At 44.4% G+C, this 24,504-nt stretch overlaps 1 protein-coding gene across 5 annotated transcripts in view; it reads left to right on the top strand.

Annotated features, from left to right (window-relative positions):
* The first annotated feature begins 7,213 nt into the window (after window positions 1–7,213).
* Window positions 7,214–24,504, top strand: part of zbtb46 (zinc finger and BTB domain containing 46) — a 58,074-nt gene continuing 40,783 nt past the window's right edge. Inside the window, exon 1 of one of the 5 annotated variants that reach the window (XM_046396446.1) lies at window positions 7,214–7,444. Coding sequence is in view for 4 of the 5 variants with exons in the window: in XM_046396443.1 (XP_046252399.1) it covers window positions 8,934–9,030 (97 nt within the window). In the remaining variant the exon portion in view is untranslated. The other 4 variants (XM_046396444.1, XM_046396445.1, XM_046396443.1 and 1 more) reach the window with 4 other exon arrangements.

Here is a 24,504-nt window from a genome sequence, read left to right as displayed (position 1 = left end):
AGGCAGAGAGAAGCTGGAGGGGAGGGAGGGTGAGGAGGGTTGAAGGAAAGGAGGACTAGGACAAACAGAGCCAGTGACCTGAGGAGGGAGTGTCTGAGAACCTACCCAGCATGCATCAACAAGGAGGCTGCTGAGAGGACAGAAATACGAGTAAAAACAGCAAGAGCAGCTCACAGAGAAAGAGCGTGAGCACACAATGTCGAACGCGTGTGTTGGTGTGAGTCGTCTTTGTCCAGCCGTCACCCTCTGACCCTTCCCTTGTACGTGTGTGTCTATTCTTACATAGTAGTCCTAAATGATCCCTACAAAAGCCTTTCTTGTGTCCACCCTTATCACACCCTGCCCCCATGCTGAACCCCCCTCAACATGCGTCATCATCACCCTCTCACACCTCGGCGAGGCAAACACAGGCCTGAACACACATAGGCCTGACAGTAAGAGATTTTTGAAACTCACACAGCACACCCCCACCCCCAACCCCCCACCTCCCCGATGAAACCATCTCTTGACTGGTGCATCCCACGCCTTCTCAGTGAGTCTCTCCTCCTCAAAGAGTGTAAAAATCTGGGAAATGTTTTAACTCTGACAGAAGAATAGTCAGCTGGGTGGAGCTGGAGGAAAACACTTATCACATTATTGTACTGATGACTCTGCTTCTTCCAGTTCATCATTGTGAATGCAGTATAAACGTCACATTCAGATACATGACAGACACTCAAACTGCACTGGCATAATGAGTGATGAATATCCCCCACATAAGGCAAGTCTTGCTTGGTGTGAAGACAGGCAAACTGGGATACTTACACATTACAACCTCCTACAGCCGTGACCTCCGCCCCCGTCCTCTTCTAACTCTCTCCCATTCTTCCTCTCTCATCCTGTCTGCAGCTCCTTCTCCCTTTCTGTCTCCCTGTCTTCTATTGCCTCATCTCTTTCTCTTGTTGGTGTAAGTAAGCAGCTTAAACACCTACAGGGTGTGACATTGGGGCCCCACGCGCCTCCGAATGCAGTCAGTGCGGGCGGGAGGAGGCAGCACTGAAAAGGAGAGCGTTTCATCCGTCTATTCTTTCCACGCCGCTCCGCCTGGCATCGACGGCGCGAGTGTGGTTAAGGCAAAGCCAAGGCTGTCCCCTCACATTAGCCAGGGCTGAGCCAGACAAGCCGTCATCCCCCCCGCAAGACTGTCCTCCACTGCTCATCACCCCCCTCCCCACACATACACACACACACACTCTCACTCTCATCCTTTTTTCCTCCTCTCCTCCGCTCAGCTCAGCTCAGCTCTGCCATGGGCACCGGTCCCCAATCTCCAAGGTGATTATGACAAAAACGAACGACCCCCAAGAGACGGGGCCAGCAGAGATAAGAGAGAAAGAAGAGGATGGCAGAGGGAGCGAACGAAGAGGAGGAGGAGGAAGGGATTGGAGATGGATGATGTAACAAGGAATTTTGGCTGTGCATTGTGATTTGGGTCGAGAGTTTCAGGACCAGCAGTTCATATCAGACATATCTATCTGTATCTCATTTTCAAACTATTTAACGCTGAAAGAAAAGGCCAGTGATGCTCATGGTGGAGGAAGGTAGCTGAGCGTATTTACTGATGTACTGCACTTGAATACAATTTTTACTCTACTATACTTATTTGAACATTGTTGTTTAAGAGTTACTTTAGAATAATTTAACTTTTAAAAATTCTGTATAATCAGTACTTTTAAGTGCAATTAGTTGCTAATACTTCTGCAGTTTCACTTAAGTAAATGTGGGACTTGAACTTGTAATGTATTACTGATTTTATTTAAACCTGCAGCAGGAACAACTTGGGAACACGGTGTCGACTTTTAGGTTGATATGGCACACTTGTTAGAATTAGCATGAGCAGAAATATGCTTAGTTACTCAACAAGCAGTTTTGGGGCAACATTATCATTAACTTGGAATCATGTCTCAGGCAAACTAGCAAATCTAAGTCCAAGACGCACTCTCTTCTAGCTCTGTGTTTGGTCTCTACCAACTGCATTATGTTTACCAACTAATCCCTATCTGTGTTTGTCTGTTGTTTGGTGATGGGCAGTTAGAATAGGCTACAGTCGGTTTTCACTGAAAACAGCCACATGATGCTGCAGCTGAAACAAACAACACTAAGAGAGGGGTGAGGGCAAACCAAAGCAGTAATTTGTGAACAGCTAAACAGTGAGCGGAAACTCATTATAAATTTCCTTAAAGCCAACTGGAGCTGCAGATTCAGGTGACAAGTCCCTCCATATTCATCATTACAAGCAATGCTTTTGACATTACGATTTCATACACTGTTGTAGAAAAAAATATTGATAGCCACTCAGATAGATAGATAGATGGTGAATAACACAAATAAGATCCGAGCCCCTCCATAGGGGTCAAAGATAATTTGTTGTGGTGTGGGATGGGGTCGTGACCCCACACGGTCAGCAGGGTCAAATCAAACAGTGGCACTGAGCCCAACAAGGCCATTAAAGAGACAGAGAGGCCTGATGGGTGGGGATGTGGGGGTGGGGTGAATGGGGACCGCTGTTAACCCCTTCCACTGCTTCCCTGCAGAAATGAGCGCAAGCAATGAGAAAGGAAATGTAGTGGAGGAGAAGAGATGAGAGGTCATATTATTGTAGCATAGCAACCCAGGTTTCAGTGTGGGTTGAGGCAAGCAATAATATATAATATTGCTGAGAGGTTAGACAGCTTAGAAGAACCTTTCAAGATGGATGTGGAAAGAGAGGTGCACTTTCTGAGCAGAAGAGGGGGAGGGAAGGTATGAGAGGGGGTGGGGGTGAACAGAGTCGGCAGAAAAAAAATAGCCCAATCCTCCCATCTCCATCCACTCCCCTCTTTCTCTTTCTCTCTCTCTCTCTCTCTCTCTCTCTCCCTCCCTCTCCCTCCGCTCTGTGCATCATTAAAACAAGCAGAGTAGTGTTCAGAGCGTGGGGCTGCACTGAGACGGTGACCTCCACAATAAGAAGATGTTCTTGCTTCGGGGAAAAGAAGGTTGTTTTGTACTCCTCTCTCTCTCTCTCTCTCTGTCTCTCTCTCTCTTTTCCTACTACTTCCAATGAAGTAAATGAGATTTGGAGTGGGGCAGGATAGTGGAGGAAGGGATCAAGAGGGTAGACATGCAAAAAGAGAGACGGAGATAGCAAGATGCAGAGGAGGAGAGGGCAGTTTAATGTGGGACTCATAACACTGAGAGCTAAGCTATGATAAACAGGGAAAGATCTGAATTCCCCTAAAGTAAAGTGGCTAGGAGGGTTAGAGTGAGGCTGAAACCTCAGAAATCCAAGGCCTGAAAAGCCTGAATATGAGTCTGCCCATTTTTCATTTGTGAGGAAGATTATTCCTGCCCTGAACTGGGGGGAAATACATGTGTTTTCTCCACACATGCAGACGGACAGAGTGAGGTCAGCCAGGAGTCGTCCTTATCAAAGAAGCCAGTGACTTGAGGGATGACTTGTGCACTATCTGCATCCTCGTTCAGAGGCATCTCTCCATCATATACATACAATAGGCACAAAGACCGACCACTGCAGGGAGGACAGGAAGTCCTATGGGTGACACAAGGACAGGCAGTGGCGTGAACAGCCCCAGCAACCCCCCCCCCCAATCCCCTCCTGCATGTCGTCTTCACACAGGAACAAAATGTGTGGGCAGCGAGCACAAACACATCCTCTGTATCCTCCAGATGATTATACATCCTTTAAATCCAATAACCTCGATTCATTCTGCTTCTCCTAGTGTCATTCTTCATTGGAATTCATTCATTTATACATTCTTTGAGAAATCTACTCATTCTCTGTGTTCCTTTCCTCCTCTATTAATGCCATCCTTCCTTCCTTTCCTCTTAACCCTCAATCCTTTCCATCCTCTCTTCCTTCCTACCATCAATGCACTTGGTTCCCATACTTTTAATTTGCTCTTTCTCTCTGAGGGAGGACTCTTTATAAAAGCCTTGTCGTTTCCCAATACTGATTTGAGTATCACTAAGCTGCACCTTCACACATATTGTTGCCTCACACCTTGTGCCAAATATTCCTTTGTAAAGCCTTCCCCCATCCCCTGCCTGCACCTGGTAGAGATAGTGTTCTTTCAGCTGCAGGCTCTGCTTTCTATACAAGCAGGGCTAGGATGGCACAAGCAGCACACAGCTGTTCCCCTTGGTAAATTGATAGTGAAGGGTAGTGGATGGGGCTTTGAAAGCGCCTTGTGCTATTTTTATGACAGTTGTAGATTTTTTTGGGATATTTTTGCTGTTTAATTCGATGTGACCAATTACGCCGCTGTGTTCCTCAGCAGGGGGGCATTCTGGGCGAGCAAATTAATGCCTGACTTCAAAAAAGTTTTCCTAAAGTGCGTTTACCTACCTCATTCCTTTGTTGCAGATCCAATTCAAGCCGTCCTGAGAGGACCTGGTCTCACCTCCTGCGCTGAGCAAAGAGGTATGCATTTCTCCTTTCTGCGTCTGTTGTTTTTAATGTTTTCTCCATGGCTCCACTGACAAACCTTTAAAGTAAACAACAACAACATGCTTACTTTCATTTAAAAAAAGAAAAAAAAAAAAGTCAAACTTGGGAAAAACAGAATACAGTAAAAGAAAGAAAGAATATCCCTTTGGGTAAGCAGCAATTCAGCCAGATAGACAGACTCACACCCACCTCCTGAATGCAAACACACAAGACACAAGAACACAACACACCCATAACCTTGTGTTTCAAGGACCCTCTGCGAACATAAGCACCACACACACACACACAAAACCACTGTCATGCATAATTCTTACTTTCCCCTCATACCACGACTCCCTCCTGAGTGGATTGCTGTGATGAGTGTTCCTCGAACTGAATACACATGTAAGTGGCCTAATAATGCCTAAATCCAACCATGAGGAGATAGAGAGAAATAGAGGGGGAAAGGGAAAGAGAAAGAGAGAGAGAGAGAGAGAGAGAGAGGGCGGTTGGGTTTGAGGAGGTGGCTTAGTGGGGTAGACCGGGGTCATGCTTGTCGTGTCAGGCGGATTGGAAGGCCACGCTGGCGTGAGGAAGCACAGCTTTGAGTAAAGCAGCTTGTTTCAGGCAGGGATTGTGTTTGTGGACCCTACTCTGACAGAGTGTGAGTGAGCGTCTGAGAGATAGACAGTGAGTGAGAGAGAGAGTGAGAGAGAGAGAGGGAGGGAGACAGAGAGGGAGACAGAGAGAGAGAGAGAGAGATCTGTGCCCGGGCATTACAGACCTACATTCTTAATCCACATGGCCTGACATTCTCCGTTATCCAGCCCTTGGCAGCCAACTCCCCAGAATGATGGAGGCACAGCTCTACCCCCTGCTGTGTCATGCTACACATCGGTCTATCTCCACACACACGACTACAATATGTCACACACACATACAGTACTTTACTTTTCTGTGCCACCCGGTCTCTTCCCCATAAACTTTTCTCACTTCCTCAAACCTACAGCGATTCCTGGTCACAGTGCTTAAACTCTCATTTCCTAAGAAACAAGCTCCTCCACAGTTCCTCATTATTAGAGACATTCACCCACAACGATGGACTGGCAGTGACATACACACAGACTCACTCTCACGTACATTTACTCAAGCGCTGTACTGAAGTGCAGGTTTGAAGTACTTCCACTTTACTTGAATATATACAGATTTAGTTGCTGTGTCTGCATCTTCCCCGCTACATTTCTAGGAAAGTGTTGTAGTTTTTACTCCACTACCTTTATGTGGCAGCTCTAATCACTGTTTTTTTTGAGATTAAGATAATCTGAAGTAACAATGATAAAGTTAACAATGTACAACACACTGTCAATACTGACACCCCTCGCGAATGCATGCCATATCTGGGGCCCCTTGTCATATTTCAGATGTCTTTCAGTTGTTGGAGTTATTTCCATGCTAAACCTCTGAGGTGGCCTCATTTAAATAACCATCTGAGGCCCAAACAGGTAAAGTGTACTTCACAAAAATCCAAAGATTAGAATATGGGGAGCTGTCCAACCATATCAATCATTTCATGACCCCTCAGGTTTATTTCCTGACCTTTTGGAAGAGCCTGACGCAGAGGCTGAAAAGCACTGGACTTCATATATATTAGTTAAAACAGCTCCACCTCAACCAATCTAATGATGTCAAAAATCATAATGTATCAGTCTCAGGGTACTTTTACTTACTTACTTATGTCCTTGTTGCATTGGTGGTGTAAAAACTTCACCCCAGAGTATCTGACCTTCCTGTTATCCCACATGTAATGTACAGTCCTGTGTATATAATATCAGGAAGTACTATGTATTGCAGTACAGTTTTCTAACTGTTTAGGAAACACACACCACTTCCCCACATCTTTCTCTCTCTCTCTGATGTCTGATGAGGTTTAGAAACAGTTTGTCACCTCATAACCCCCCCCACACACACACACACACAGACACACACACTTAACTTAAAAAACAAAGTGTAATTAAAAAAAATCCATCAAGTGTCAGAGGGAGAGACCAGGCTTTTTGTGGAATTACCCCAGACTTTTTTCCAAAAATTGGCTCGCATGTCGCACATCACGTGGCTCTTAAAGGTGTTTTCCAGGCAGACAATGACAAACTGTAAATGTCAATTCTCTCTCTCTCTGTCTCTGTCTCTCTCTTCTTTTCATATGACTGACTGGTGTTTTCTTGTTGTTGCCACAAGAGGGGGTAAGTTACAGTAAGCCCCCGGTCCTCGCTGAGCCCTATGGCAACAGACGCACAAGCCAGAAGCCCCGTGAACCACACAGGACTCACGACACCCCCTCCCCCCCACCCCCTCTCCAACACACACCGCTTACATCACAACGCCGAAACATCTTCACTCAATATTATAATCATCACCATTATTAGTAATATTATTTTCGTTATTATTACCCTTACTTTTACATATTTTTTTTTGTTTGTTTGCCTGAATGGGACTCGTCCAAGATCAGATGGATACGCGCGGTGTGTGCGTTCACGTTGTCTCATTTCCTGACTCTGCCCAGAGAGAGAGAGAGAGAGAGAGAGAGAGAGAGAGAGATAGAGAGAGAGAGGAGATACGGGGACACGGAGAGAGAGAGAGAGAGAGAGAGGAGATACGGGGACACGGAGAGAGAGTGAGAGAGAGAGAGAGAGAGAGAGACATGCACAGAGGAGGAGTAGGAGGAGGAGGGGGAGGCTCCTGATACCAAGACACGGAAAAGCAGGGGAGGGAAAGAGAGAAAGAAAAAAAGGGGCTGGTGGAGGAAGAAGAGCGGGGAGTGAGAGAAATAGGGGGAATAACACTTAAAGAAAGCATACAGAGGAGAGGAAGGACAGTACCTAGTGCTGTGGACATCCCCTCCTTTCTTCTCTCAGGCTGTCACACCAGATTGGACTCCGAAGGACCGACATCGCGTCCACCCCAGACCCCATGGGGTAACAGGTATGTCTGACTTCCTTATATTAGTAGAAGCCCTTTATTTTTGAAATCGGCATTCCGCCCGGCTACCCTGCCAACAGGTTTGCTATTTCATTCAGATACGGCGGATATGGCAGGATTTCCATGCCTTTATGTCATGTCAACAATTAGTTTTCTGCCTCACGGAGCCAACGCGTCTACAGCTGATAGTTGGTGGGCGCACAGGTTGGAGACATGACACAATGCAACTCTTCGCAATCGCCACGGTTATAGTTAGCCATCTGAAAATGTGTTGTATATGAAGGCCTGTCTGTCTGTTGTTTTTTTTTTCCGCTGCTTTTTTTTTAAATTATTATTTATTTATTTCAGTTCATTGGCATCATGTTAGCCACGGCATGAGTATTCTGACAGCTAAACAGCCGACCGAGTGAGCAGGCGACAGTCTGAAAGTACGCCTACCTGTTCCATACGTGACAGCCAGCTGTCTATTGCGCTTGTTGATATTTGGAGAAGCTGTCATCCGTTGACGGGATTCGCACATTGAACATTTCACACATTATGTAGCTGATTAGGAAGACAGTTGTCTTACAGAGACAAAACGCGGCTCGACTTTCTGGGCATGTGTTTTAACAGACATAGCCAAACTGCTCTCAAATGGAAATTATTTGATATTGAGTGGACTAAATGGATATTTGGAAATAGTTTTAAATGGGAAGATATGTTGTGAACCGCTCTTAGGAAGAAAATCTACATCATCCCCAGTTTGTAGTATATTATTTTGAATGAATGCCACCTTACCCGCACACATTTACTCTCTGTACGGCTGTACTTTTAGGAATATCCTCAACATATGCTCAGGTATGTGACACTCGCACACACATGAATCATTCTCTGGTGTTTTCATTCCAGTTTGGTTGCAAACCAGCGGATCGTGGTGACATTTGCAAAGTTTTTGGGGGGTTTTTTGTTTGTTTGTTTGTTTTTCTTGTACAGCATGTCAACCTATCGCCACATCGCTCGTAGTGAAATGGTCATGCACAGATATCGTGGTACATAAAATACCGGTGACGCACCGTGCAGCAGCCGTCTGGAGGGGATTCAAAATGAAAGCGCTCGGAGCCTGAAAGACAAGGGCTTTAACCCTCCTCCTTCTCTCCTCGATTAACCTCCAAAAGGGGGATTTCTCCAGTTGGAAATTTTTGCTGCGTCAACACCCAACCCTAGAGGACCAGACAAGACAGAAAGGGGGGGTTGCACATGGTGCTCTCGGGTAATTTTTTTAAAATTTATTTAATTTATTATTATTTTTTTTTTTGTAGTTGTTGATCATCATCTGATCCGCATTCAGAGTTGAAAAGTGTGGCGTCAAGTGTTTTCTGTTTTATTGGCGACTGAAGCCGAAAGTGTCCCTCCCTCGCCGCTTTCTGCCCGTCTCCTGTGCTGTCTCCTGTGCTGCTGCTGTCTGTGTCTGCCCTCTCAAACCGGTCAGTTCCGTCTTCCTCCATTTTCTACCATGCGTGGAAGGGAACAACCACACTTCGCCGACGCCGTGCATGTACACGGCACTGTGCACCTGCCCGTCGTGCACCTCCAGTGCAGCCTGCAGCCAGGTGTGTCTTCATCAAATGTTTCGAGAGCTTAAGCTGCCTCTGCATCTAATGATAATCTTTGCGTTGGGGGCTGCCAAACTTTTTGACAATATCAGACAAACTTAGATTGACACAGGGATTTCTTTTACTTGTGCCATGTAAAGCCTTGTTGAGAAGCTACTTAAATCCATCAGACCAGAAAACACTCACCCGCTGTTGGAGGCTACTAACTTCAGTTTAATGAAACAACTGCACGTTTTTGCAGGGGTCCTTTGGCTGTTCTGTTTCTATTTGAGAGCTGCTAATGTGTTTCTTTATTTGTTTGAGGAACTTAACAGTACCATTTTGACTCAGGTTTGAAGTGAGCCCTATCAGCTTGCGTATCTCCCTCATTTCCTCTGTTTGGCAGATCAGAATTGTCTTAGACATCACTGGATTTGTCTGGTTGCTTTGTCCCTACTATTACAGAGTAGCTGTCCAAGCTCAGTAATTCAGTTACTGTAGGCTTGTTTGTTTGTGTGTGTGTGTGTGTTTTGTGCGTGCATACCCATCTGTCCACATTGTGTCCTCATGAGCAGAAGATAGCTTATCTAACTACCGTTAAATTAAAAGAAATAAACTTGCCAGCCACACCTTAGCATCTTGACTTGCACCATCTACTAGCATGCTTTGCGTCTGCTCATGGGTTTGGCCCCCTGCTGCCCCTCTGAGGTTGCTTCCTTGAGTTGGTGCTTTGTAGTTATTACCATTAGAAGAGCAGTGGACATAAGTGGACATCATTTTGTGTGTGTGTGTGTGTGTGTGTGTGTGTCAGCACCTTCTCCATCTGTGTGTTCCATGGGGAAAACACAATACAGACCAAGACAACAGCTACAAGGATGAGTGGAGGAGGAGTGTAGGCGAGATCGGCCGAAAGATGGAAAAAATTTTAGCTGCTCGTGTGCATGATGGATCGAAGCATTTTTCCACTTGTTTTCTCTCTCATGAATGAACCTTTTAGAATTGATTAAACAAGATAAGAGAGTTAAATTTATCATTTTTTTTTCTTGGTTAAAGTCAAACTTGCATGCAGTGTTTGCCGAAGGTGGTGAAGCTTGTTACACTGGTTATTATCCACACACTTGGTCACAGAGTTTGGGGGTTTGTGGGAAACAGTGACAGGGTGTGTGACTGTGTGTGTGTGTTTGTGTGTGTGGGGGGTGGGGTAGTCAGGTTCAGAGCGCTCGTGACACTCTTCCCTGTGTGTGTGTGTGTGTATATTTTAGCCTGCTGGTATGTAGGTGGTGCTCAGTGGTCCCATGCAGGTTGTAGGCAGAACTGTGTGGTGGTAGTTTAGTCTGCTTCAGCTAAACAAAACCTGGGGGATGTACAACCCCCTCACAACAGTATGTGTGCGTGTTTACATCAAGATGACAGTAAACTGTACAGTAAGTTTACCTCATCGAGAATGCATCCTCCAGAAATAGAGGAGAGAGGGCAAACGCTCCATAAAGACACATTTGTCCCCCGTTAGCAGCCTTGTACTCCATTCATCTCTCTGTCTCCATGTCTCTCTGCCAGTTTACGTGTCCCGATTCCCCCTTGGAGCTCACTTGTTAATAGGAACACCTGCTTGGCTAACACGCTGCAAAATGAACCGTTTACACTCGCATGTACGCGTCTTACATGACACGTTTCTCTGGAGTTTTCTGACAACTCTGTTTTCTATCTGTCACGTTGCGAGTATTATCATTCTCACATCTGATTTTGTGTCAAGACAGTTTTGCACACATTAACCCTTGAATCCAAACCAGCGCCACCTGTCTCCCCCCACCCCCCACCCCCTAATGACTCCCAAGGCTTTTTAGCTTGACTTCTTCTATTGCTCATTGTGCAGTGCTGAATACAGGTGTACCTAATCCCCATGGGGTTACAAGGATGCTGTGGGGGCTGTGTGTGTGTGTGTGTTTGGCTAACAGCTGTCTTCCCTGTCCACCTATCTGACATACTCTCCCTCCCCCTCCCCCCAGCAGAGAGAACAGGTGAGTTTGTCATCCCCACCCCAAACACGTACACAATCATATGTACACACAGAAATACTCTGTACCTCTCCACCACCCTCACGTAGGTGTTAATATTTCATAGCTGTGTGTGTGTGTGTGTGTGTGTGTGTGTGTGTGTGTGTGTGTGTAAGCATGCGTACACCTGCGCACAAGATAGGATGTCAACAAAAGCAATAAGCTCTCTTGTTCTTTTCTTTTGTTCTTTTGTCCCTGAATTTTAATTTGGAAGGTAATTTGCAGCTTTCGTTCTATTTTATTTATTTTTTTTCTAATCTATGAGCAAGGATCCAAAGTCCACGAGTGAAATTGTCGCTAAAAATAAGTGAAGGGGTGGGGGGGGTTTATTTGTGCAGCGAAAATGGCAAGATGTCAGAATTTTCTCTTACGATTTGTTGATATTGCGAAACACCTTTTGGATCACACATTCCTGAGGAAGCAGATGAGGGATTTCAGTTTGTGTGCTTTCATCAGGGTGTGTTTTTCTTTTATTTAGGAATGCGGAGCAGGATCGTCTCTTTCCAACCAGAGCCTCGTGAGCACACAGTGCTTATCAGCATCATGAGTTATTTTCTTGAGTTTAGTACATTTTCTAACATCGACTATCAGTTACATCAATGTCCAAAGCTGGAACGGCATTGAAATCTCATCCGTCCGTCTCTGCTTTAATGTACACCTAATTATTGGTTTTGTACTCTGTGCGTTTTCACTTGTTCAGATGCTGTCAAAACAAGCATTGCGACAACTGAAGTGATGATGGCAGTTGTTTCACACGTGAGGTAGTGCAAGCCAGATAGAAAGCATGCACATATTATCTTTTCAGTTAGGTTTCTTTCTGGTGGAAGGAAGGAATGGAAAATTTGATCTGTTTTTAATATGATAAGCTTTTTGATTTGCCAGTGCTTCCCTGTATAAGGCAATTGGCAACAGTGTCCTATATATATTCAAAGCTTTACATTTAGACTCGTCTGATTTATGTGATTCACCTTTTCATGAAGTTCTGGCCGAATCAGACATTTATATTTCTGCGAGATTCATGGTAGAAACTGTAACATTTCTCCTTTCTTTGAACGCTCAAGCTGATTTGTGGCAAAGGTTCACTCATGAACACGTTTTAAAAATGACCACCACTGATATCTCTGCTCCCAGGTGAGGAGCTACGGGACTGGTTATTGTTATTTCCACAGTTTGCTTTTTTTTCCTTTTTTTTTTTTTACAAGAAAAATAATTTATCTTCCAAAAAAAAAGGACTTTCCGACCTGAATTATTCACGTCTTTCCAAATCTTTTACAAATTGTATTGTTTGTCCTTGAATGGTTTCAGTTGTCACATTTGGCTCAGTGTTGCAGATGTGCAGGTTGGGCATGATTACCTAGCAGGGCAGGACTGGTAAACCAGTGTGGTAAGAGCTGTCTACACAAACACACACTTCAAAGTACTCTATTGACAAGAGCGTCCTTAGCACTCCACTCTGCAGAAAGATCACCATCTTTTTAGATGAATTTATATAAGCTATTAAGAACTTGAAGGCTTGGGCTTGGAAAATCTCTTTGTTGAAGTCTGGGCTTTGCAGCCGCCAAAAGTCTTGTATAAGTACGTGGTAGTTAGTTGTTATTTTCCCTCTGAAAGAGTTTGTCTTTTATACACACAGTGTGAGCATTTGATGAGAAATTGAGCGTCTTTGAGCAAATACATCTTTAGAAACAGTCAACTGGCCTCGGGCTGTGGCTGGCGAGAGATTTCCATATCAAAGCTCAGGTGAGAGAGGGAGACAGGCAAGGCAGAGTGAGGAAGGAAAAGAGGGAATGTGAAGGAGAGAGAATGGGGAGGAGAAGGGGGTGATGAAACAGACATCCACTGCAAAAGAGTTCTAGCCCTTGTTATTCTATCGCCTTTTTTGTGTGGCACAGTTTAGTCTGTGTGTGTCAGTGCTGTCTGTCTCAATCTAAACTCCTGCATTAAAAAAACACACACAGAGGGAACGTTGGAAAGACTCAAATACAAACCAACACCTTTCTCTAATACGGCACAAATACTGTCTCTTCAACCTTATGTTGACTCGTGCTGACCACAGTGTGTGGAGCAGAAAATGGTTTTTCTCCCACCAATACTGCCTAACATCTGACCTGTGAGCTCCTGCCAATATTTGGATCCCTGTTTAATATTATTACTGAGGCATAAAACCATCATTTTCCCTGGAAATATTTCTCTTCTTTAGCTATAAGTATCAGACCTGACCCCGTGGAATTGATGGCGACACTCTAATTAATGGATAGAGTTTTCGTTTGGCGCTTTAAAGGTGTGTGTGTGTGTGTGTGTGCCTCTGTATGTGTGTGTGTGTTCCTGACGAACATTATGCTGCTTTGTAGAGTTTTGTAATCCAGCCATGGACTCTGGCTAGAGTGCTAAAGTGCTGCTAACAAGGCCTGTTTAACATTCTCTCCCCTGCTCAACATACAATTATTCCACTTCGCTGCCATTAACATGTACAGTAGGACTGGGCTTTTAATTGGCCTGATATGACTAATGCCAGATCAACTTGGATTTGCTAATTAGTTTTTGCTTTAAAAGTGCCATCAGGACATGAAATATTCATTGATGTGAGGTGGAGCGAGGACTGTGGGTGGTATTAGTGGGATATTAGTGGTATAGGCAGGCTGCTCAAATGTGCTGGGAGAAGAGATTGAACCTACATTGGCCTGTTGTGGTCGGTTATTCATACTTTGGGTGAGGTGTTAGTTTTTCGTCATAAATTTAGACACCCACACACACACACACACACACACTCACAAAGAGACGCACACACACACATTCATCCTGCGCATGCATGCACCACCTCCATTCTCGGCTTCACAAGGCCACCTCTTCTTCTTCAGCCCCCACCTCCTCTCTCCCTCCCCTCTCCTGCTCTCACCTCCCCCTCTGTCCTCCCATTATTTCATCTGTTCTTTTTTCCCCCCTTGCCTCCTCACCTCACATCCTCTTCTCTCCTCACCTTTTCCCGTCCCTTCACTTCACCCTAGCCCCCGTCCTGCCTGTGCCCTCTGTTCTCTCCCAGCTGCATCCTCCTCGCCTTTTTACTCACCTCCTCCTCCTCCTCGTCCCTCATTTTCCTCCTCCTCCACCTTCTCCTTTTCTTTTCCCCTCCCACTCCTTAATCTTCCACCTCTCCTCCTCCTCCTCCTCCTCCTCCTCCACCCCCTCCTCTGCTGTAAGTGGGCCAGGTGCCTCCTGTGGCCTCCCCTACTCCATTTCTCATTTTTACCCTTCCTCTACTCCCTTTCTCATTTTTACCCTCTCCCTGTTCTCTTTCTCATTTTTATCCTTCCCCCTGACCCTAGCTCATATTTATACATCCCCTTAATGCAACAGCTAGCAAATGTGGACACAGGCTGCAGTTTTCTGCTAAAACGCCTACATTTTTTTGTAGCCAAATGTTGTCTTAGCAGTCAAGGTGAGCCGTGCAAGTTAGAATAACTTTTCTCTTAAGGTTCAAAGGTGAAGTCTCCAAGGAGAAGTTGGATTATTTTGATTTATAAAGGCCTTTTCAGCTCTGCAAAACAGTTTGTTAGTGTATTACCATGTGAACTTTACCAATCGATGAATAACGTCGAGTTCTGTTGTTGCTGCTGGACATTTTATCTCTCCTGTGTCAGTATAGTGAGTGAGAGGTGAGGCCAGTCCAGATGTGAAGAGAAGTGAGTAGGTTCACATCCCTTTTTCTGTGGCAAAGGGGGGAAAACTCCCCCTACGGCCTTCTCGCTGCTCTATCCAGTGAGTGCAAACCCTTCAAAGTCACGCACCCACACAAACTCAAACATGCATATACATAGAAGTCTCATTGTTGCTGTCTTTTTGTTCTCTTCTTGCTCTGTGAATGTGCACGGTGAGCAGGCAATGCGCTTTTCACCTCATCTCGTCCTCTCTACACCCCCCCCCCCCCCTTTTTCACTCATCCTTTGTCTCCGGCTGGCTCTTTTTCTTGGCCTCTGCATTTTACTCTCACTTTCTCACCCCCGCGCCCATCCCTCCCTCTCTACTTCCCTCCTGCCTTCTATCTCACCTCCCCCCTCCTGGTTGTTTTGGTGTGTGCGCTGGTGTGTCACGTAGGGGGTGGCGGTTGATCAGTGGTTGGTGGTTTGGACAGACACCTGATACTGGCACTGCCTCACAATGTGGGAATGTGTAACTTGTTCAAAATTAGGTTTCCAAGGTGGGTGTTGTCCTCAGCGATGGTGAGCACGATCATGAGAATTTACACAGTGGTCCTTTTGTCTCTGCCTTTTTCTTTGTGTCTCTTATGTCTGCCTATGACACTTCTGTAGATGAATTTGCAGTTTTTTTCCATCGCTGTCAGGGGGGAAAAAAGCAGCCATGGTCCTAAAAGCCTGCAAGCCATGGCAGCCATTCATGTTAGTCAACAGGTGACAGTCAAATGTCAAACTCCATTGGAGTAAACACACTCTGAGTGAAAAGACAGACAGATAAGGAGGAGGGAAGAAAGGATGACAGAGGGGGAGGGGACAGGACAGAAGTGAGGATCCAGGTGAGGCATTTGTCTGGTTGAACCTCACTCTTCGTCAGTCACAGTGGATGTGGTAGCCTCAAGCACCTTCTCAGTCCATGCAAAGCTCCCTATAAAAGTTACTTGTTTTAAGCAGTTACATTTCAACAAAAGAAATTTTAGTTTTGAAATGTGATGTCCTTGTTGTCAGTGGCTTTAGAAGACACCACAGCACAGCACAGAAACAAAGAAGACAATGAACTCGAATGATTTTGCATCCTCGCTGATTACGAGTAGAATTTACTCAGCAGAAGGAGTCAGTCTGTTAAAACTGTTGAAAAGATCACTGAAGGGACAGACCCTCCGCATCGACACTGTATTGATGAACGTCTGTGGTGACACACCGTGCAGTGTATTGAACTCTCAAGTCTCGCAGACAAAATTGAGTGTCCTCTATGTCCAGTTCTTCAGTAGTCCACTAAGCAAAGCTTACAGTAGATGAGAAACCCACCGAGGCTCTGTAGCCATCGATCGGGAGCAGCGCTGATGCTTCTTCTTTTTTCCATTCTTCTTTTTCTGCTTCCGCACTACCTTTCCCCCCCATCTCGATCTCTTTCTTACTTGTTCTCCATCTCTCCTAACTTTTCCCTTTCCTCTTCTTTTATTCTTTTGCATCTCCCATCTCTCTCTCCCTCTTTCTTACCCTTCACTGTCTCTTTTCTGACTCCAAAATGTGCGTCTCTCTATATTTAGATGCTCCGCTACTCTCCCCTTGATTTCTCTCCCTTTATCTCACCTCCTTTTTTTTCTGCTGTTGAAGGACAGACTCGCTAAAGCGCTCCGAGATTCATCAGTGTTGTATAGTAGCTGCTTTTTGATCAGCTTGATGAGTGACAACACAGCCTCAGGCTATTATATACAAATGTGTTTTTAAAAACGCTTTTACTATCTATATGTAGATCACTGTGCTGCTCAGTTGTTGTACAGCAGGCTGTGGGAACATTAGAAAGTTATTAGTGAATGTTACATGTTGAGGACTAAGTTAATGCAGTAAAATTATGTGTTTTCCTTGTTTGTGCGTGCTCTGGAGTGTTTGTGAATTAGATTAGCTGGGAGTAAAGTCTCTTAATATTTGCTCAGAGGGGGGAAGGAGGGTGTGCCTGTTGTCCTTGTGAGTACACACTTAAGCTCCAGCTTTTTTGCTCCCCTCTTTGCATGAGCTCATTGTAAGCCGTGGCCCAGTGAGGATTTGAGAAAGATGCCTCTGTTTGCCGTCTGACAGAGCGACAGTCACACCAAGTTACCCTTACACACACAAACACACTCTCTGGACACCCGCCTCGGCACCAGATAGCGACTGGCCACCAGCAGTGAGTCACCGCCGCTCAGTCATTCACTTGTGCATTCAAAAACCACACATTTTAACAAACAACAATTAGCTTTTAGTCCACAGACATTTAATCCTTTAGGATGTGTGTTGTTGTACCATTAGCTTTTTTTTCAGATTTTCTTCCTCCTGGTAACCCTTTGTTTCATTTCCTCCATACTGCTCTCTTGCTGTATGTATGTGTGCTCTTGTATGAGACCTTTGTAGCTGGTGGCTGCAGTGACTGTTTTAACAGCTCGGGAACAGGCTGCCTGTGTTCTGTGTGGTACAGTCATGTACAGTCGTGTCTCGCTGAGTCGTGACAGGTTGCTTTTTTGCTGTGACGGGTTTTGTGTTGAGACCTATAGAAGGGTCCAGACAACCACACGCATGATCACACACACACACACATACATAATGAGTGGCAGAGAGAGAGAGAGACCAGGGTGGGTGTTAAATGTGAGTTTTAAACCAATCCATAGGCTTATATTGTCTTCATCACTAAAGCCACAAAGCCATTTGGTGATTTTCAAAAGGGAACTGAAATTCACCAAATGACAAAGAATCAGTAAAAATGGAGGAATAAAGCAAAGCAGTTTTTTTCATCACGTCTCAGTGTAAAGAACATGAGAAAATCACACAGTTTGGGGAAGAAAAGAAAAGTGGATGCACCCAAATGAGTTATTTTTAAGTCTTTATTGAATAGAAAAAAAATGTAAGAACTCGAGTATGTTATATGGCCAAAAGTATGTGGACAGATGTTACTTTCCAGTCTGGTCTGGGTTAGGTGGCTTCTTTCTAGTTGTGAGAAATCTACAGTCTGCTTTGATATCTTAAACAGTGGTGTGCTTCCAATTTTGTGGCAACAAAACTGAAAGCACACCAATCTTGTGGCAACAAAAGTCAAAGGCCTTTCCTGTTTCAGCCTGACAAAGAAATGGGTTTTTCAAGTTTGCTGTGGGAGATTTTGACTGGCCTTCACAGAGCCACAAATTCAACCTCATCAAACACCTTTTGGGATGAACTGGAACACCAACTGTGAGCCAGACCTTATCATTCAACATCCCTGCAACCGGGCTTGGAAATTCTGTGGAAGACCCTCCCAGAAGAGTGAAGGCTGTTACGGCAGCATATTAATTCCTGTGGTATTGAGATAGGAGCTGCATATTTTGTTTTGGTTTGCCCATGCACTATTTGTGTGTGTATGTAGTGTACAAAGTAATACTAGAAAGTCAGTATCCAAAAGGTTGGATAGTTTGTCTTCATTTCCCCTTTCGATCAAGCGTGGTTAAACGGTTTCTGTGCAGCCCATGTAATCATTGGACCTTTCATGTTTGTTTGGTTAACTCAGCATCAAATAAAATTTGAATGAAATGTTCTTATCATTACCTAAATTTGAAAATGTACAGAGTAAGACCTGTTACCTTACGAACCCTGGTTAGACAAAACAACATATGATGCATCTGTGGTCAGAAATACCGTTACACAACGCACAAAGTTCCCAGAAGTCATGAACTAATCCTGCTATTAGACAGTGTCACACCTTAAAGCTCCACCTCCACCCATGAATTCCCTTATGATATCAGGGGTTTGTACATCAGCAGATGAATGTCCCAAGTGTTGCAGTGATGAAACTGGGTTGTGCACCAGGAGACCATACAAGGTGATGTGGTTATTGTCACATGAAACTCCCCTCCCCTTTACCACTACCGCCAGCCTCCTCCCACCTACAGAGCCGAATTCAGGCACTTCCTGTAGGTGATTTCACTTCCCTGTACCATACAGATATGTTTATCTCTTTCCCAACTTAAACTTAACCCTGAGTAATTAGGGGAACATACTGTCATGAGGTTTTTCTGAGGTGATTAATGATAGAGCTGTTAAGCTAAAAAGTAAAACTCAGTAACTAATAATCCACTCGGAGCATAATAAAATTATGACTCAACACACATACATATATACGCTGACCTCATATTCTCATATTCTTTTAGGGCTCTTTTTGAGAAGCTTTCATATTACTTGCTCATACATTACTTTTGGCTACACAGCTGAAATGAAAGACTGTGGACTGAGTGTTTGTTTTCAAACTAAACCTTGCAGTGAGGTAGATAAATTGAAGATTCCTCGATTTGGTCGTTTGACATCTGAATGACATCTTCTCACCCTCTACAGTTCAGGTCATTAAGGTTCCACCCCGGTTTGCATAGGTGGTCAATCCTGACTGCTCACACTACATATCAAACAATAGGCTCAGTGTCTGGCTATCTTTTCCCATCTTTTCACCTCTCCTGTCCTCCCCCCTCTTTAGCGTTTCACGTCCTCCCCTCACTTTTTTTTCTCCCATCCTTTCCTTTCCTTCTTCCACTCCTTTATTTTGTGTTCTCACTGTCTGTTTCTCCCTTTCCTCTCAACCCCCCCCCCACCACCACCTCCTTTATAGCTACCTTTTCTCCTGCTGCTTCGCTGTCTTACTGAGTCCCCCCCCCCCCCCCCCCCCCCACTCTCCCCCTCCTTTCATTTTGGGTTCTCCGACAGTGGTAATGAGATGTTTCATTATTTGCATTTCACAGCTTTTAATAGAGAGAGAATTTAGGCTAAGCCCCGGGTCGTCAGTCAGGGAGTTACCATGGGAGACATAGCAAGCTAAGGGGCCTAGAGAGAAAGATAGCCCAGAAACTACACACACATACACGCACACATGCCCAAGTGTAAAGGAGGAGGACACAGAAAAATGATGGAATGGAAGATGGGGTGATATGGCATTTCTCCCTTTTATTTTTTTGGAAGATCTTTAAGCTCTCATGCCAAGTAGCGCCACTGACACTTTATGGGTCATTGGAGGAACCCGACATACTCAGCCATTAGGTGTCAGGCTGAAGGACATCAACATCTTAGTGTCACACCTATTTTCTGGTCATTCTGGGATGATCCCAGTCCATCCTTACTATAGCTGGATTTCCATAAGATCACTCAAGGCTTAACACCTTTGAGGCTGAAGGTGAGAGCGTGAGGTGGCGAAGAGAACCTGCATCTGTTGGACTTGACACATTGGTGCTATAGTTAGAACCAAAGGCTTGTAGAGGCAGATATTTTGGTAGGTGCTCTGAATGTGCAGAAAGTACCATGAGAAGCACAAAGGTCTTCAGGTGTAGATGTGGAGGGTCCAGATATTGTTCTGGGGTGTGTAGGAGGATACTAAATGGTTGGGGTGAGGGGGGGGGGGTGGAACAGGAGTGCAAGGGATGAAGCAAGTAGCACTAAGTCTCCCTAAGCCTCCTGGATCCTCTTTGGTCCCTCTCCATATGACATGGCTATCCTTCTTTGAGTCAATCTCTTCCTCCACCTTGACTCCGTGGATGCCAGCCAAAGAAACAGAGAGTGGACAGAGAAAGGGAGAACGAGGTAGAGGTGCAAAATGTGGCATGATTAGAGCTGGTGAGGAAGGTGGAGAAAATAAAGGTGGACAGATGGAGGGTGTGTGATAAAAGAAACAGGAGAAACTGGCAACATGAACACGTGCGGTGAGATACAAAGAAGTCAGAGACAGATAAAATGAGAGACAAATGCGAACAGTAGCTTACTTTCAACAGAAAATAAGGAACAAAGAAGCTAAGAATGAGGCTTTCACAGCTAATAGCTTTGTTGTGTTGGTTTTTTTTTCTAATTGCAGCTTGCATGCCTGTCTGTGTCTAGCTGTGTGTGCTTGTGTGTCATGTGCATGTGTGTCAGCATGTGTGTTATTTTCGTCCGAGCCTGCCTTGTTGATGGGCTGCCACCCTGGCTTGTCCCGGAAGGCTGCCAGCTCCGTCGGATTGGGGATTAACCCCGGGATAATGGCCTTGATGCCCAGTTGAGTGGAAGCAAAGCTGTTTAAAAAATATTGGCTGCCTGAGTCACTTTCCCCTCTCTTCCTGTCTCCCCCTCTTTCTATCTTCTGTCTCTATCTTTATAGGCTTGCTGTCTCTGCGACTCTATCTCCTTTCTCTCTGTTTTTCACTGTTCTTTATCTGTCTCATTCGTCGGCTCTTTGCCTTTTCCTCCTTTCTCTCCACTCCTCACCCCATGTTCATTAAGACCTTTCATGGGCCTCATGTTTGTAAATGCTTTTGAGTTAACATTCGTAACATTTATCTCACACTCATGATTATAGCGCAAATTTGAAAATAATAGCAGTAAACTTTAAAGTCCAATACAACTTTAATTTTATATTTAAGTGGATTTTACTCTGTGAGGTAATGGCAATCCTAAATCATACTGGCGAGTGTTCGAAGAACAGTCCCTCCTTTGTCCAGCTGAATATCACTTTAATTCCACTTATGCATGCTGTCATTTTTTTCCAGTATTTTCTCTCATTATATGGGAAAAGTCTTCTTGCAAGCGAGCCAAATTTTTCTTCTGGTGTCCTTTTAATTTTTCATAGAAATTAGCATATTGTGTCAGAGATTCTCTATCTTTTCCTTACGGCTAACATCGTTTATTTCACTTTGTTGTGAAAGCTTTACATAATACAAAATTCATTCAGTGCCAGCCTGTTTGCATTTTCCACAGAACCTGCCTGCTATCTCGGGCTAAGGTGCTGGTGCAAGTCGCTGCTAGAAAGCATGCAAAACGGAACGTGTATCTTTTTCAGCTGATAAAATTTTGGAGTCGAGGTATGAAGCTGGGATAGTTGACAAAACAAATGCCAACTCGTGGCTATTGAATCCCTGACTTGATATCTCCTCCTCTCTCTTCACATCCATTCACTTCTTCAATCTTTGGACAGTTTTTAACGTGTCCTCCCTGCTGATTTTCAACGAGAGCCAAGATAAAAGTAGAGATGTGAAAATGAGGGAATTCGCTGCTAAAAGAGGATCTTTAAAAGTAGAAATGACATGAACTAGTAGTGTGTTGGTGTATGAAGACTGGAAATCTTTTGCAGCTTTGTGCTTAGACAAGTAAGCTCTGCACAACAGCACAGTCAGCTGACAAATAAGCCCAGCCTCATTCCCTGGGCATCAAATAGTACCATTTTGGCATGTCCCTCGGCATCTCAGCCAGCTGTAGAAGGTATCCTTTAGAGTCTTGATGAGACGCACTGGGCCTTAATGTTCCTCCAGTGCACACAAACACATCCGCTTCAGTATACACACACAGCTTGTGTCCTGTGTGAAACGAAACCCACCAACAGTTTTTGTGCCTTAACTTAATCGAATTGCCTGTTCATGTTAACCACGTGTCGAACAAAGTATTAGTGTTAACACAGAAAAAATTCAAACCTCCATTAACTGATTAAGAACATCGTCATAAAGCTAACAGGGCAACATGTTTACGTGTCCAGCAGGTAGGGTGCAACATTAGCATTAGTCAGTCCACTCTCATTTTGGCTCCGTTTTGTTCTCCACCAAAATCCAAGATATGCAGCTCTTTTGCTGCTAATTGCTCACTAGCTTGTCGCTGTTTTCTATTTTACTGAAAAGCTGTGGATGCTAGAAACAACAGCTGACGAGAGCAGTCAGAGAGAGTGAAGCTGTCGGACGTTAAAACACAAATGGATTGGTGTTGGTTGATGTACAAAAAACTGAAAATTGCGCATACATATTTATTGCAGCAAATGTATATTAGAACAAACCAGTTCAGTCTGCAATTAAAATGTTTTTATAGATGTTATCATTTTATTTGTCTATTTATTTATCTTTATTTATTTTACCACACGGAAGAGTGTGAACTCTACTTGCTCGTTTGATGTGCTTATTCAAACAAAGCCTTTTTTTTTTATCAAATAATAAGCAGCAGAACTGTTACATTTGTTGAACAGAGGACCGCAATTTGAATGTAAAGTGATTAGCTGAGGGTGGCAATTTTGCAAGCAGCACACTGGCTTCTGAATGATAATTTGCACTGACCAACTGGAAATCCCTTAATTCAAAATAAATATAACTGCAAGTGTATGAAACTGCTTGTATGGTGCTAACACACATGCGTTAACCTACAGCCAGTTAAACCCTACTCCTGCACGATTGTTAATTAGGAGTGAATCAACAGACAGGGTACACCAAAAAAAAAGTACCAAAAAAGTGTGCTTCAAGTTACTTTTAATAGTTTAAGTATATTGCACAATGATGTATTAACACCATGAATAGATAAAAAGACATTTCACATGTTTTCTTCATCATCCAGTGTGATTTCTGAATACCTCATAAAATCACAGCATGAGCCCGCCGTGGAAAGCTGTCTCTGTTAAACCCCCGTACAAAGTATTGCTCTGGCTTTGATCCACAAGGACCTTGCGCTCTGTCTCCCCACAGTCCTGTGCGGTCAAGGAGGCACAGAATTGGCTCGGAGGGACAGGCTGCATTAAGAGAAACACAAGAAGGAGGAAGCCCCATTCTCTCACTCCATCACACGTCTCATCTCTTTAGTCGTCTGGCTGGGGCCTAAAGTGACTTTGCTTTGATGTGACCAGGACAAACCGGGTGTGATGCCATGACGGCTCTGATAAGCATGTGAACGTGTGTGCCTTTAGTCCTCGCATGTGTTTGTGTATTTAGGAACAGGGGTTGTGTGTGTGTATGTGTGTTGTGAGGGGAACAGGACTCTCGATGGTGTGCGTGTTTTTGTGTGAGGGAAGGGAGGGGGGGGAGTTAAGGAGGACATTCACTTTTGATTTGCCCTCAGAAGGGTGACAGGGACTTGGAGCTCTGGTGGCATGCTTTACTGAAACAATCGTCTCTGACCACAAATAAGGGCTCACAGACTGTCAGCCTGCCTCTTGATGACTTTTTCCTTGCTTTTTTTTTTTCCTTGTGGTGGAATTTCAAAGAGGGATGAAAAGTGTTTTTTTCTTTTTTTTTGCTCTGTGACATCCTGAAAGCTTTAGTTTCTGTAGCCTTGGTGAGACTGCTAATGCTTTGGATGTGACACAAAAGTCTCCCTCTCTCTCTTTACTTGATTGTCTGATAAGTTCATTTTATTTGACACTCCCATCTTGTGTCAAGTGTATATTTGGAAAAATGTGTTCTAAACATCAAGGCTGTACTCACACGGTAGAGGGTGCGTCTTTTGGTCTTGCTGATGGTTGAAGTTTGTGGGGAAAGATGGAGCAGCTTTCTGAGGAAATGAAAAGCCAGGATGATCACTGGCGAAGTATTAGTGGGTGTTTATGTACTTTAGTAGGGGGAGCGTTGGGATTGACTCCTCAGGAAAAGGGGTCTTCAGCTGGAGGGAATTGGACATGCTGAAATTAAACAAGCCAATTAGGCAAGCAAAGAGTTTAGAGGTCAAAGCGCACTCGATTAAAGTTTTTCTTCTCTGTCTAACTACTAATTCAGTAGGTCTGTGAGATTGTTGAAGCAATAAATCCGATTAGAATTCTCCCTTTCAGTCTTTTGCTGTTGCTTTGTCCTCCTTTGAGCATTGTTTTTGTCAAAGTTGAGACCAGATTTTGCATGTCTTTGGGTGCAATCCTATCCATGCAACCACACTGCATACACACAAACCCACACTCGCAAGCTTGCCGAAAAGCTTGAATACTCCCTTAGAAACATGGCCTGCCGTATCAAGAGTTCAGTACCGCACTGACATCACCATTAGCTCTTTGGACACGC

This window comes from Scatophagus argus, chromosome 8, assembly GCF_020382885.2.
Source record: "Scatophagus argus isolate fScaArg1 chromosome 8, fScaArg1.pri, whole genome shotgun sequence".
Lineage (NCBI taxonomy): Eukaryota > Metazoa > Chordata > Actinopteri > Scatophagidae > Scatophagus > Scatophagus argus.
The sequence above is the reverse complement of the archived record's forward strand: the minus strand, read 5'-3'. Positions and strand labels throughout refer to the sequence as shown.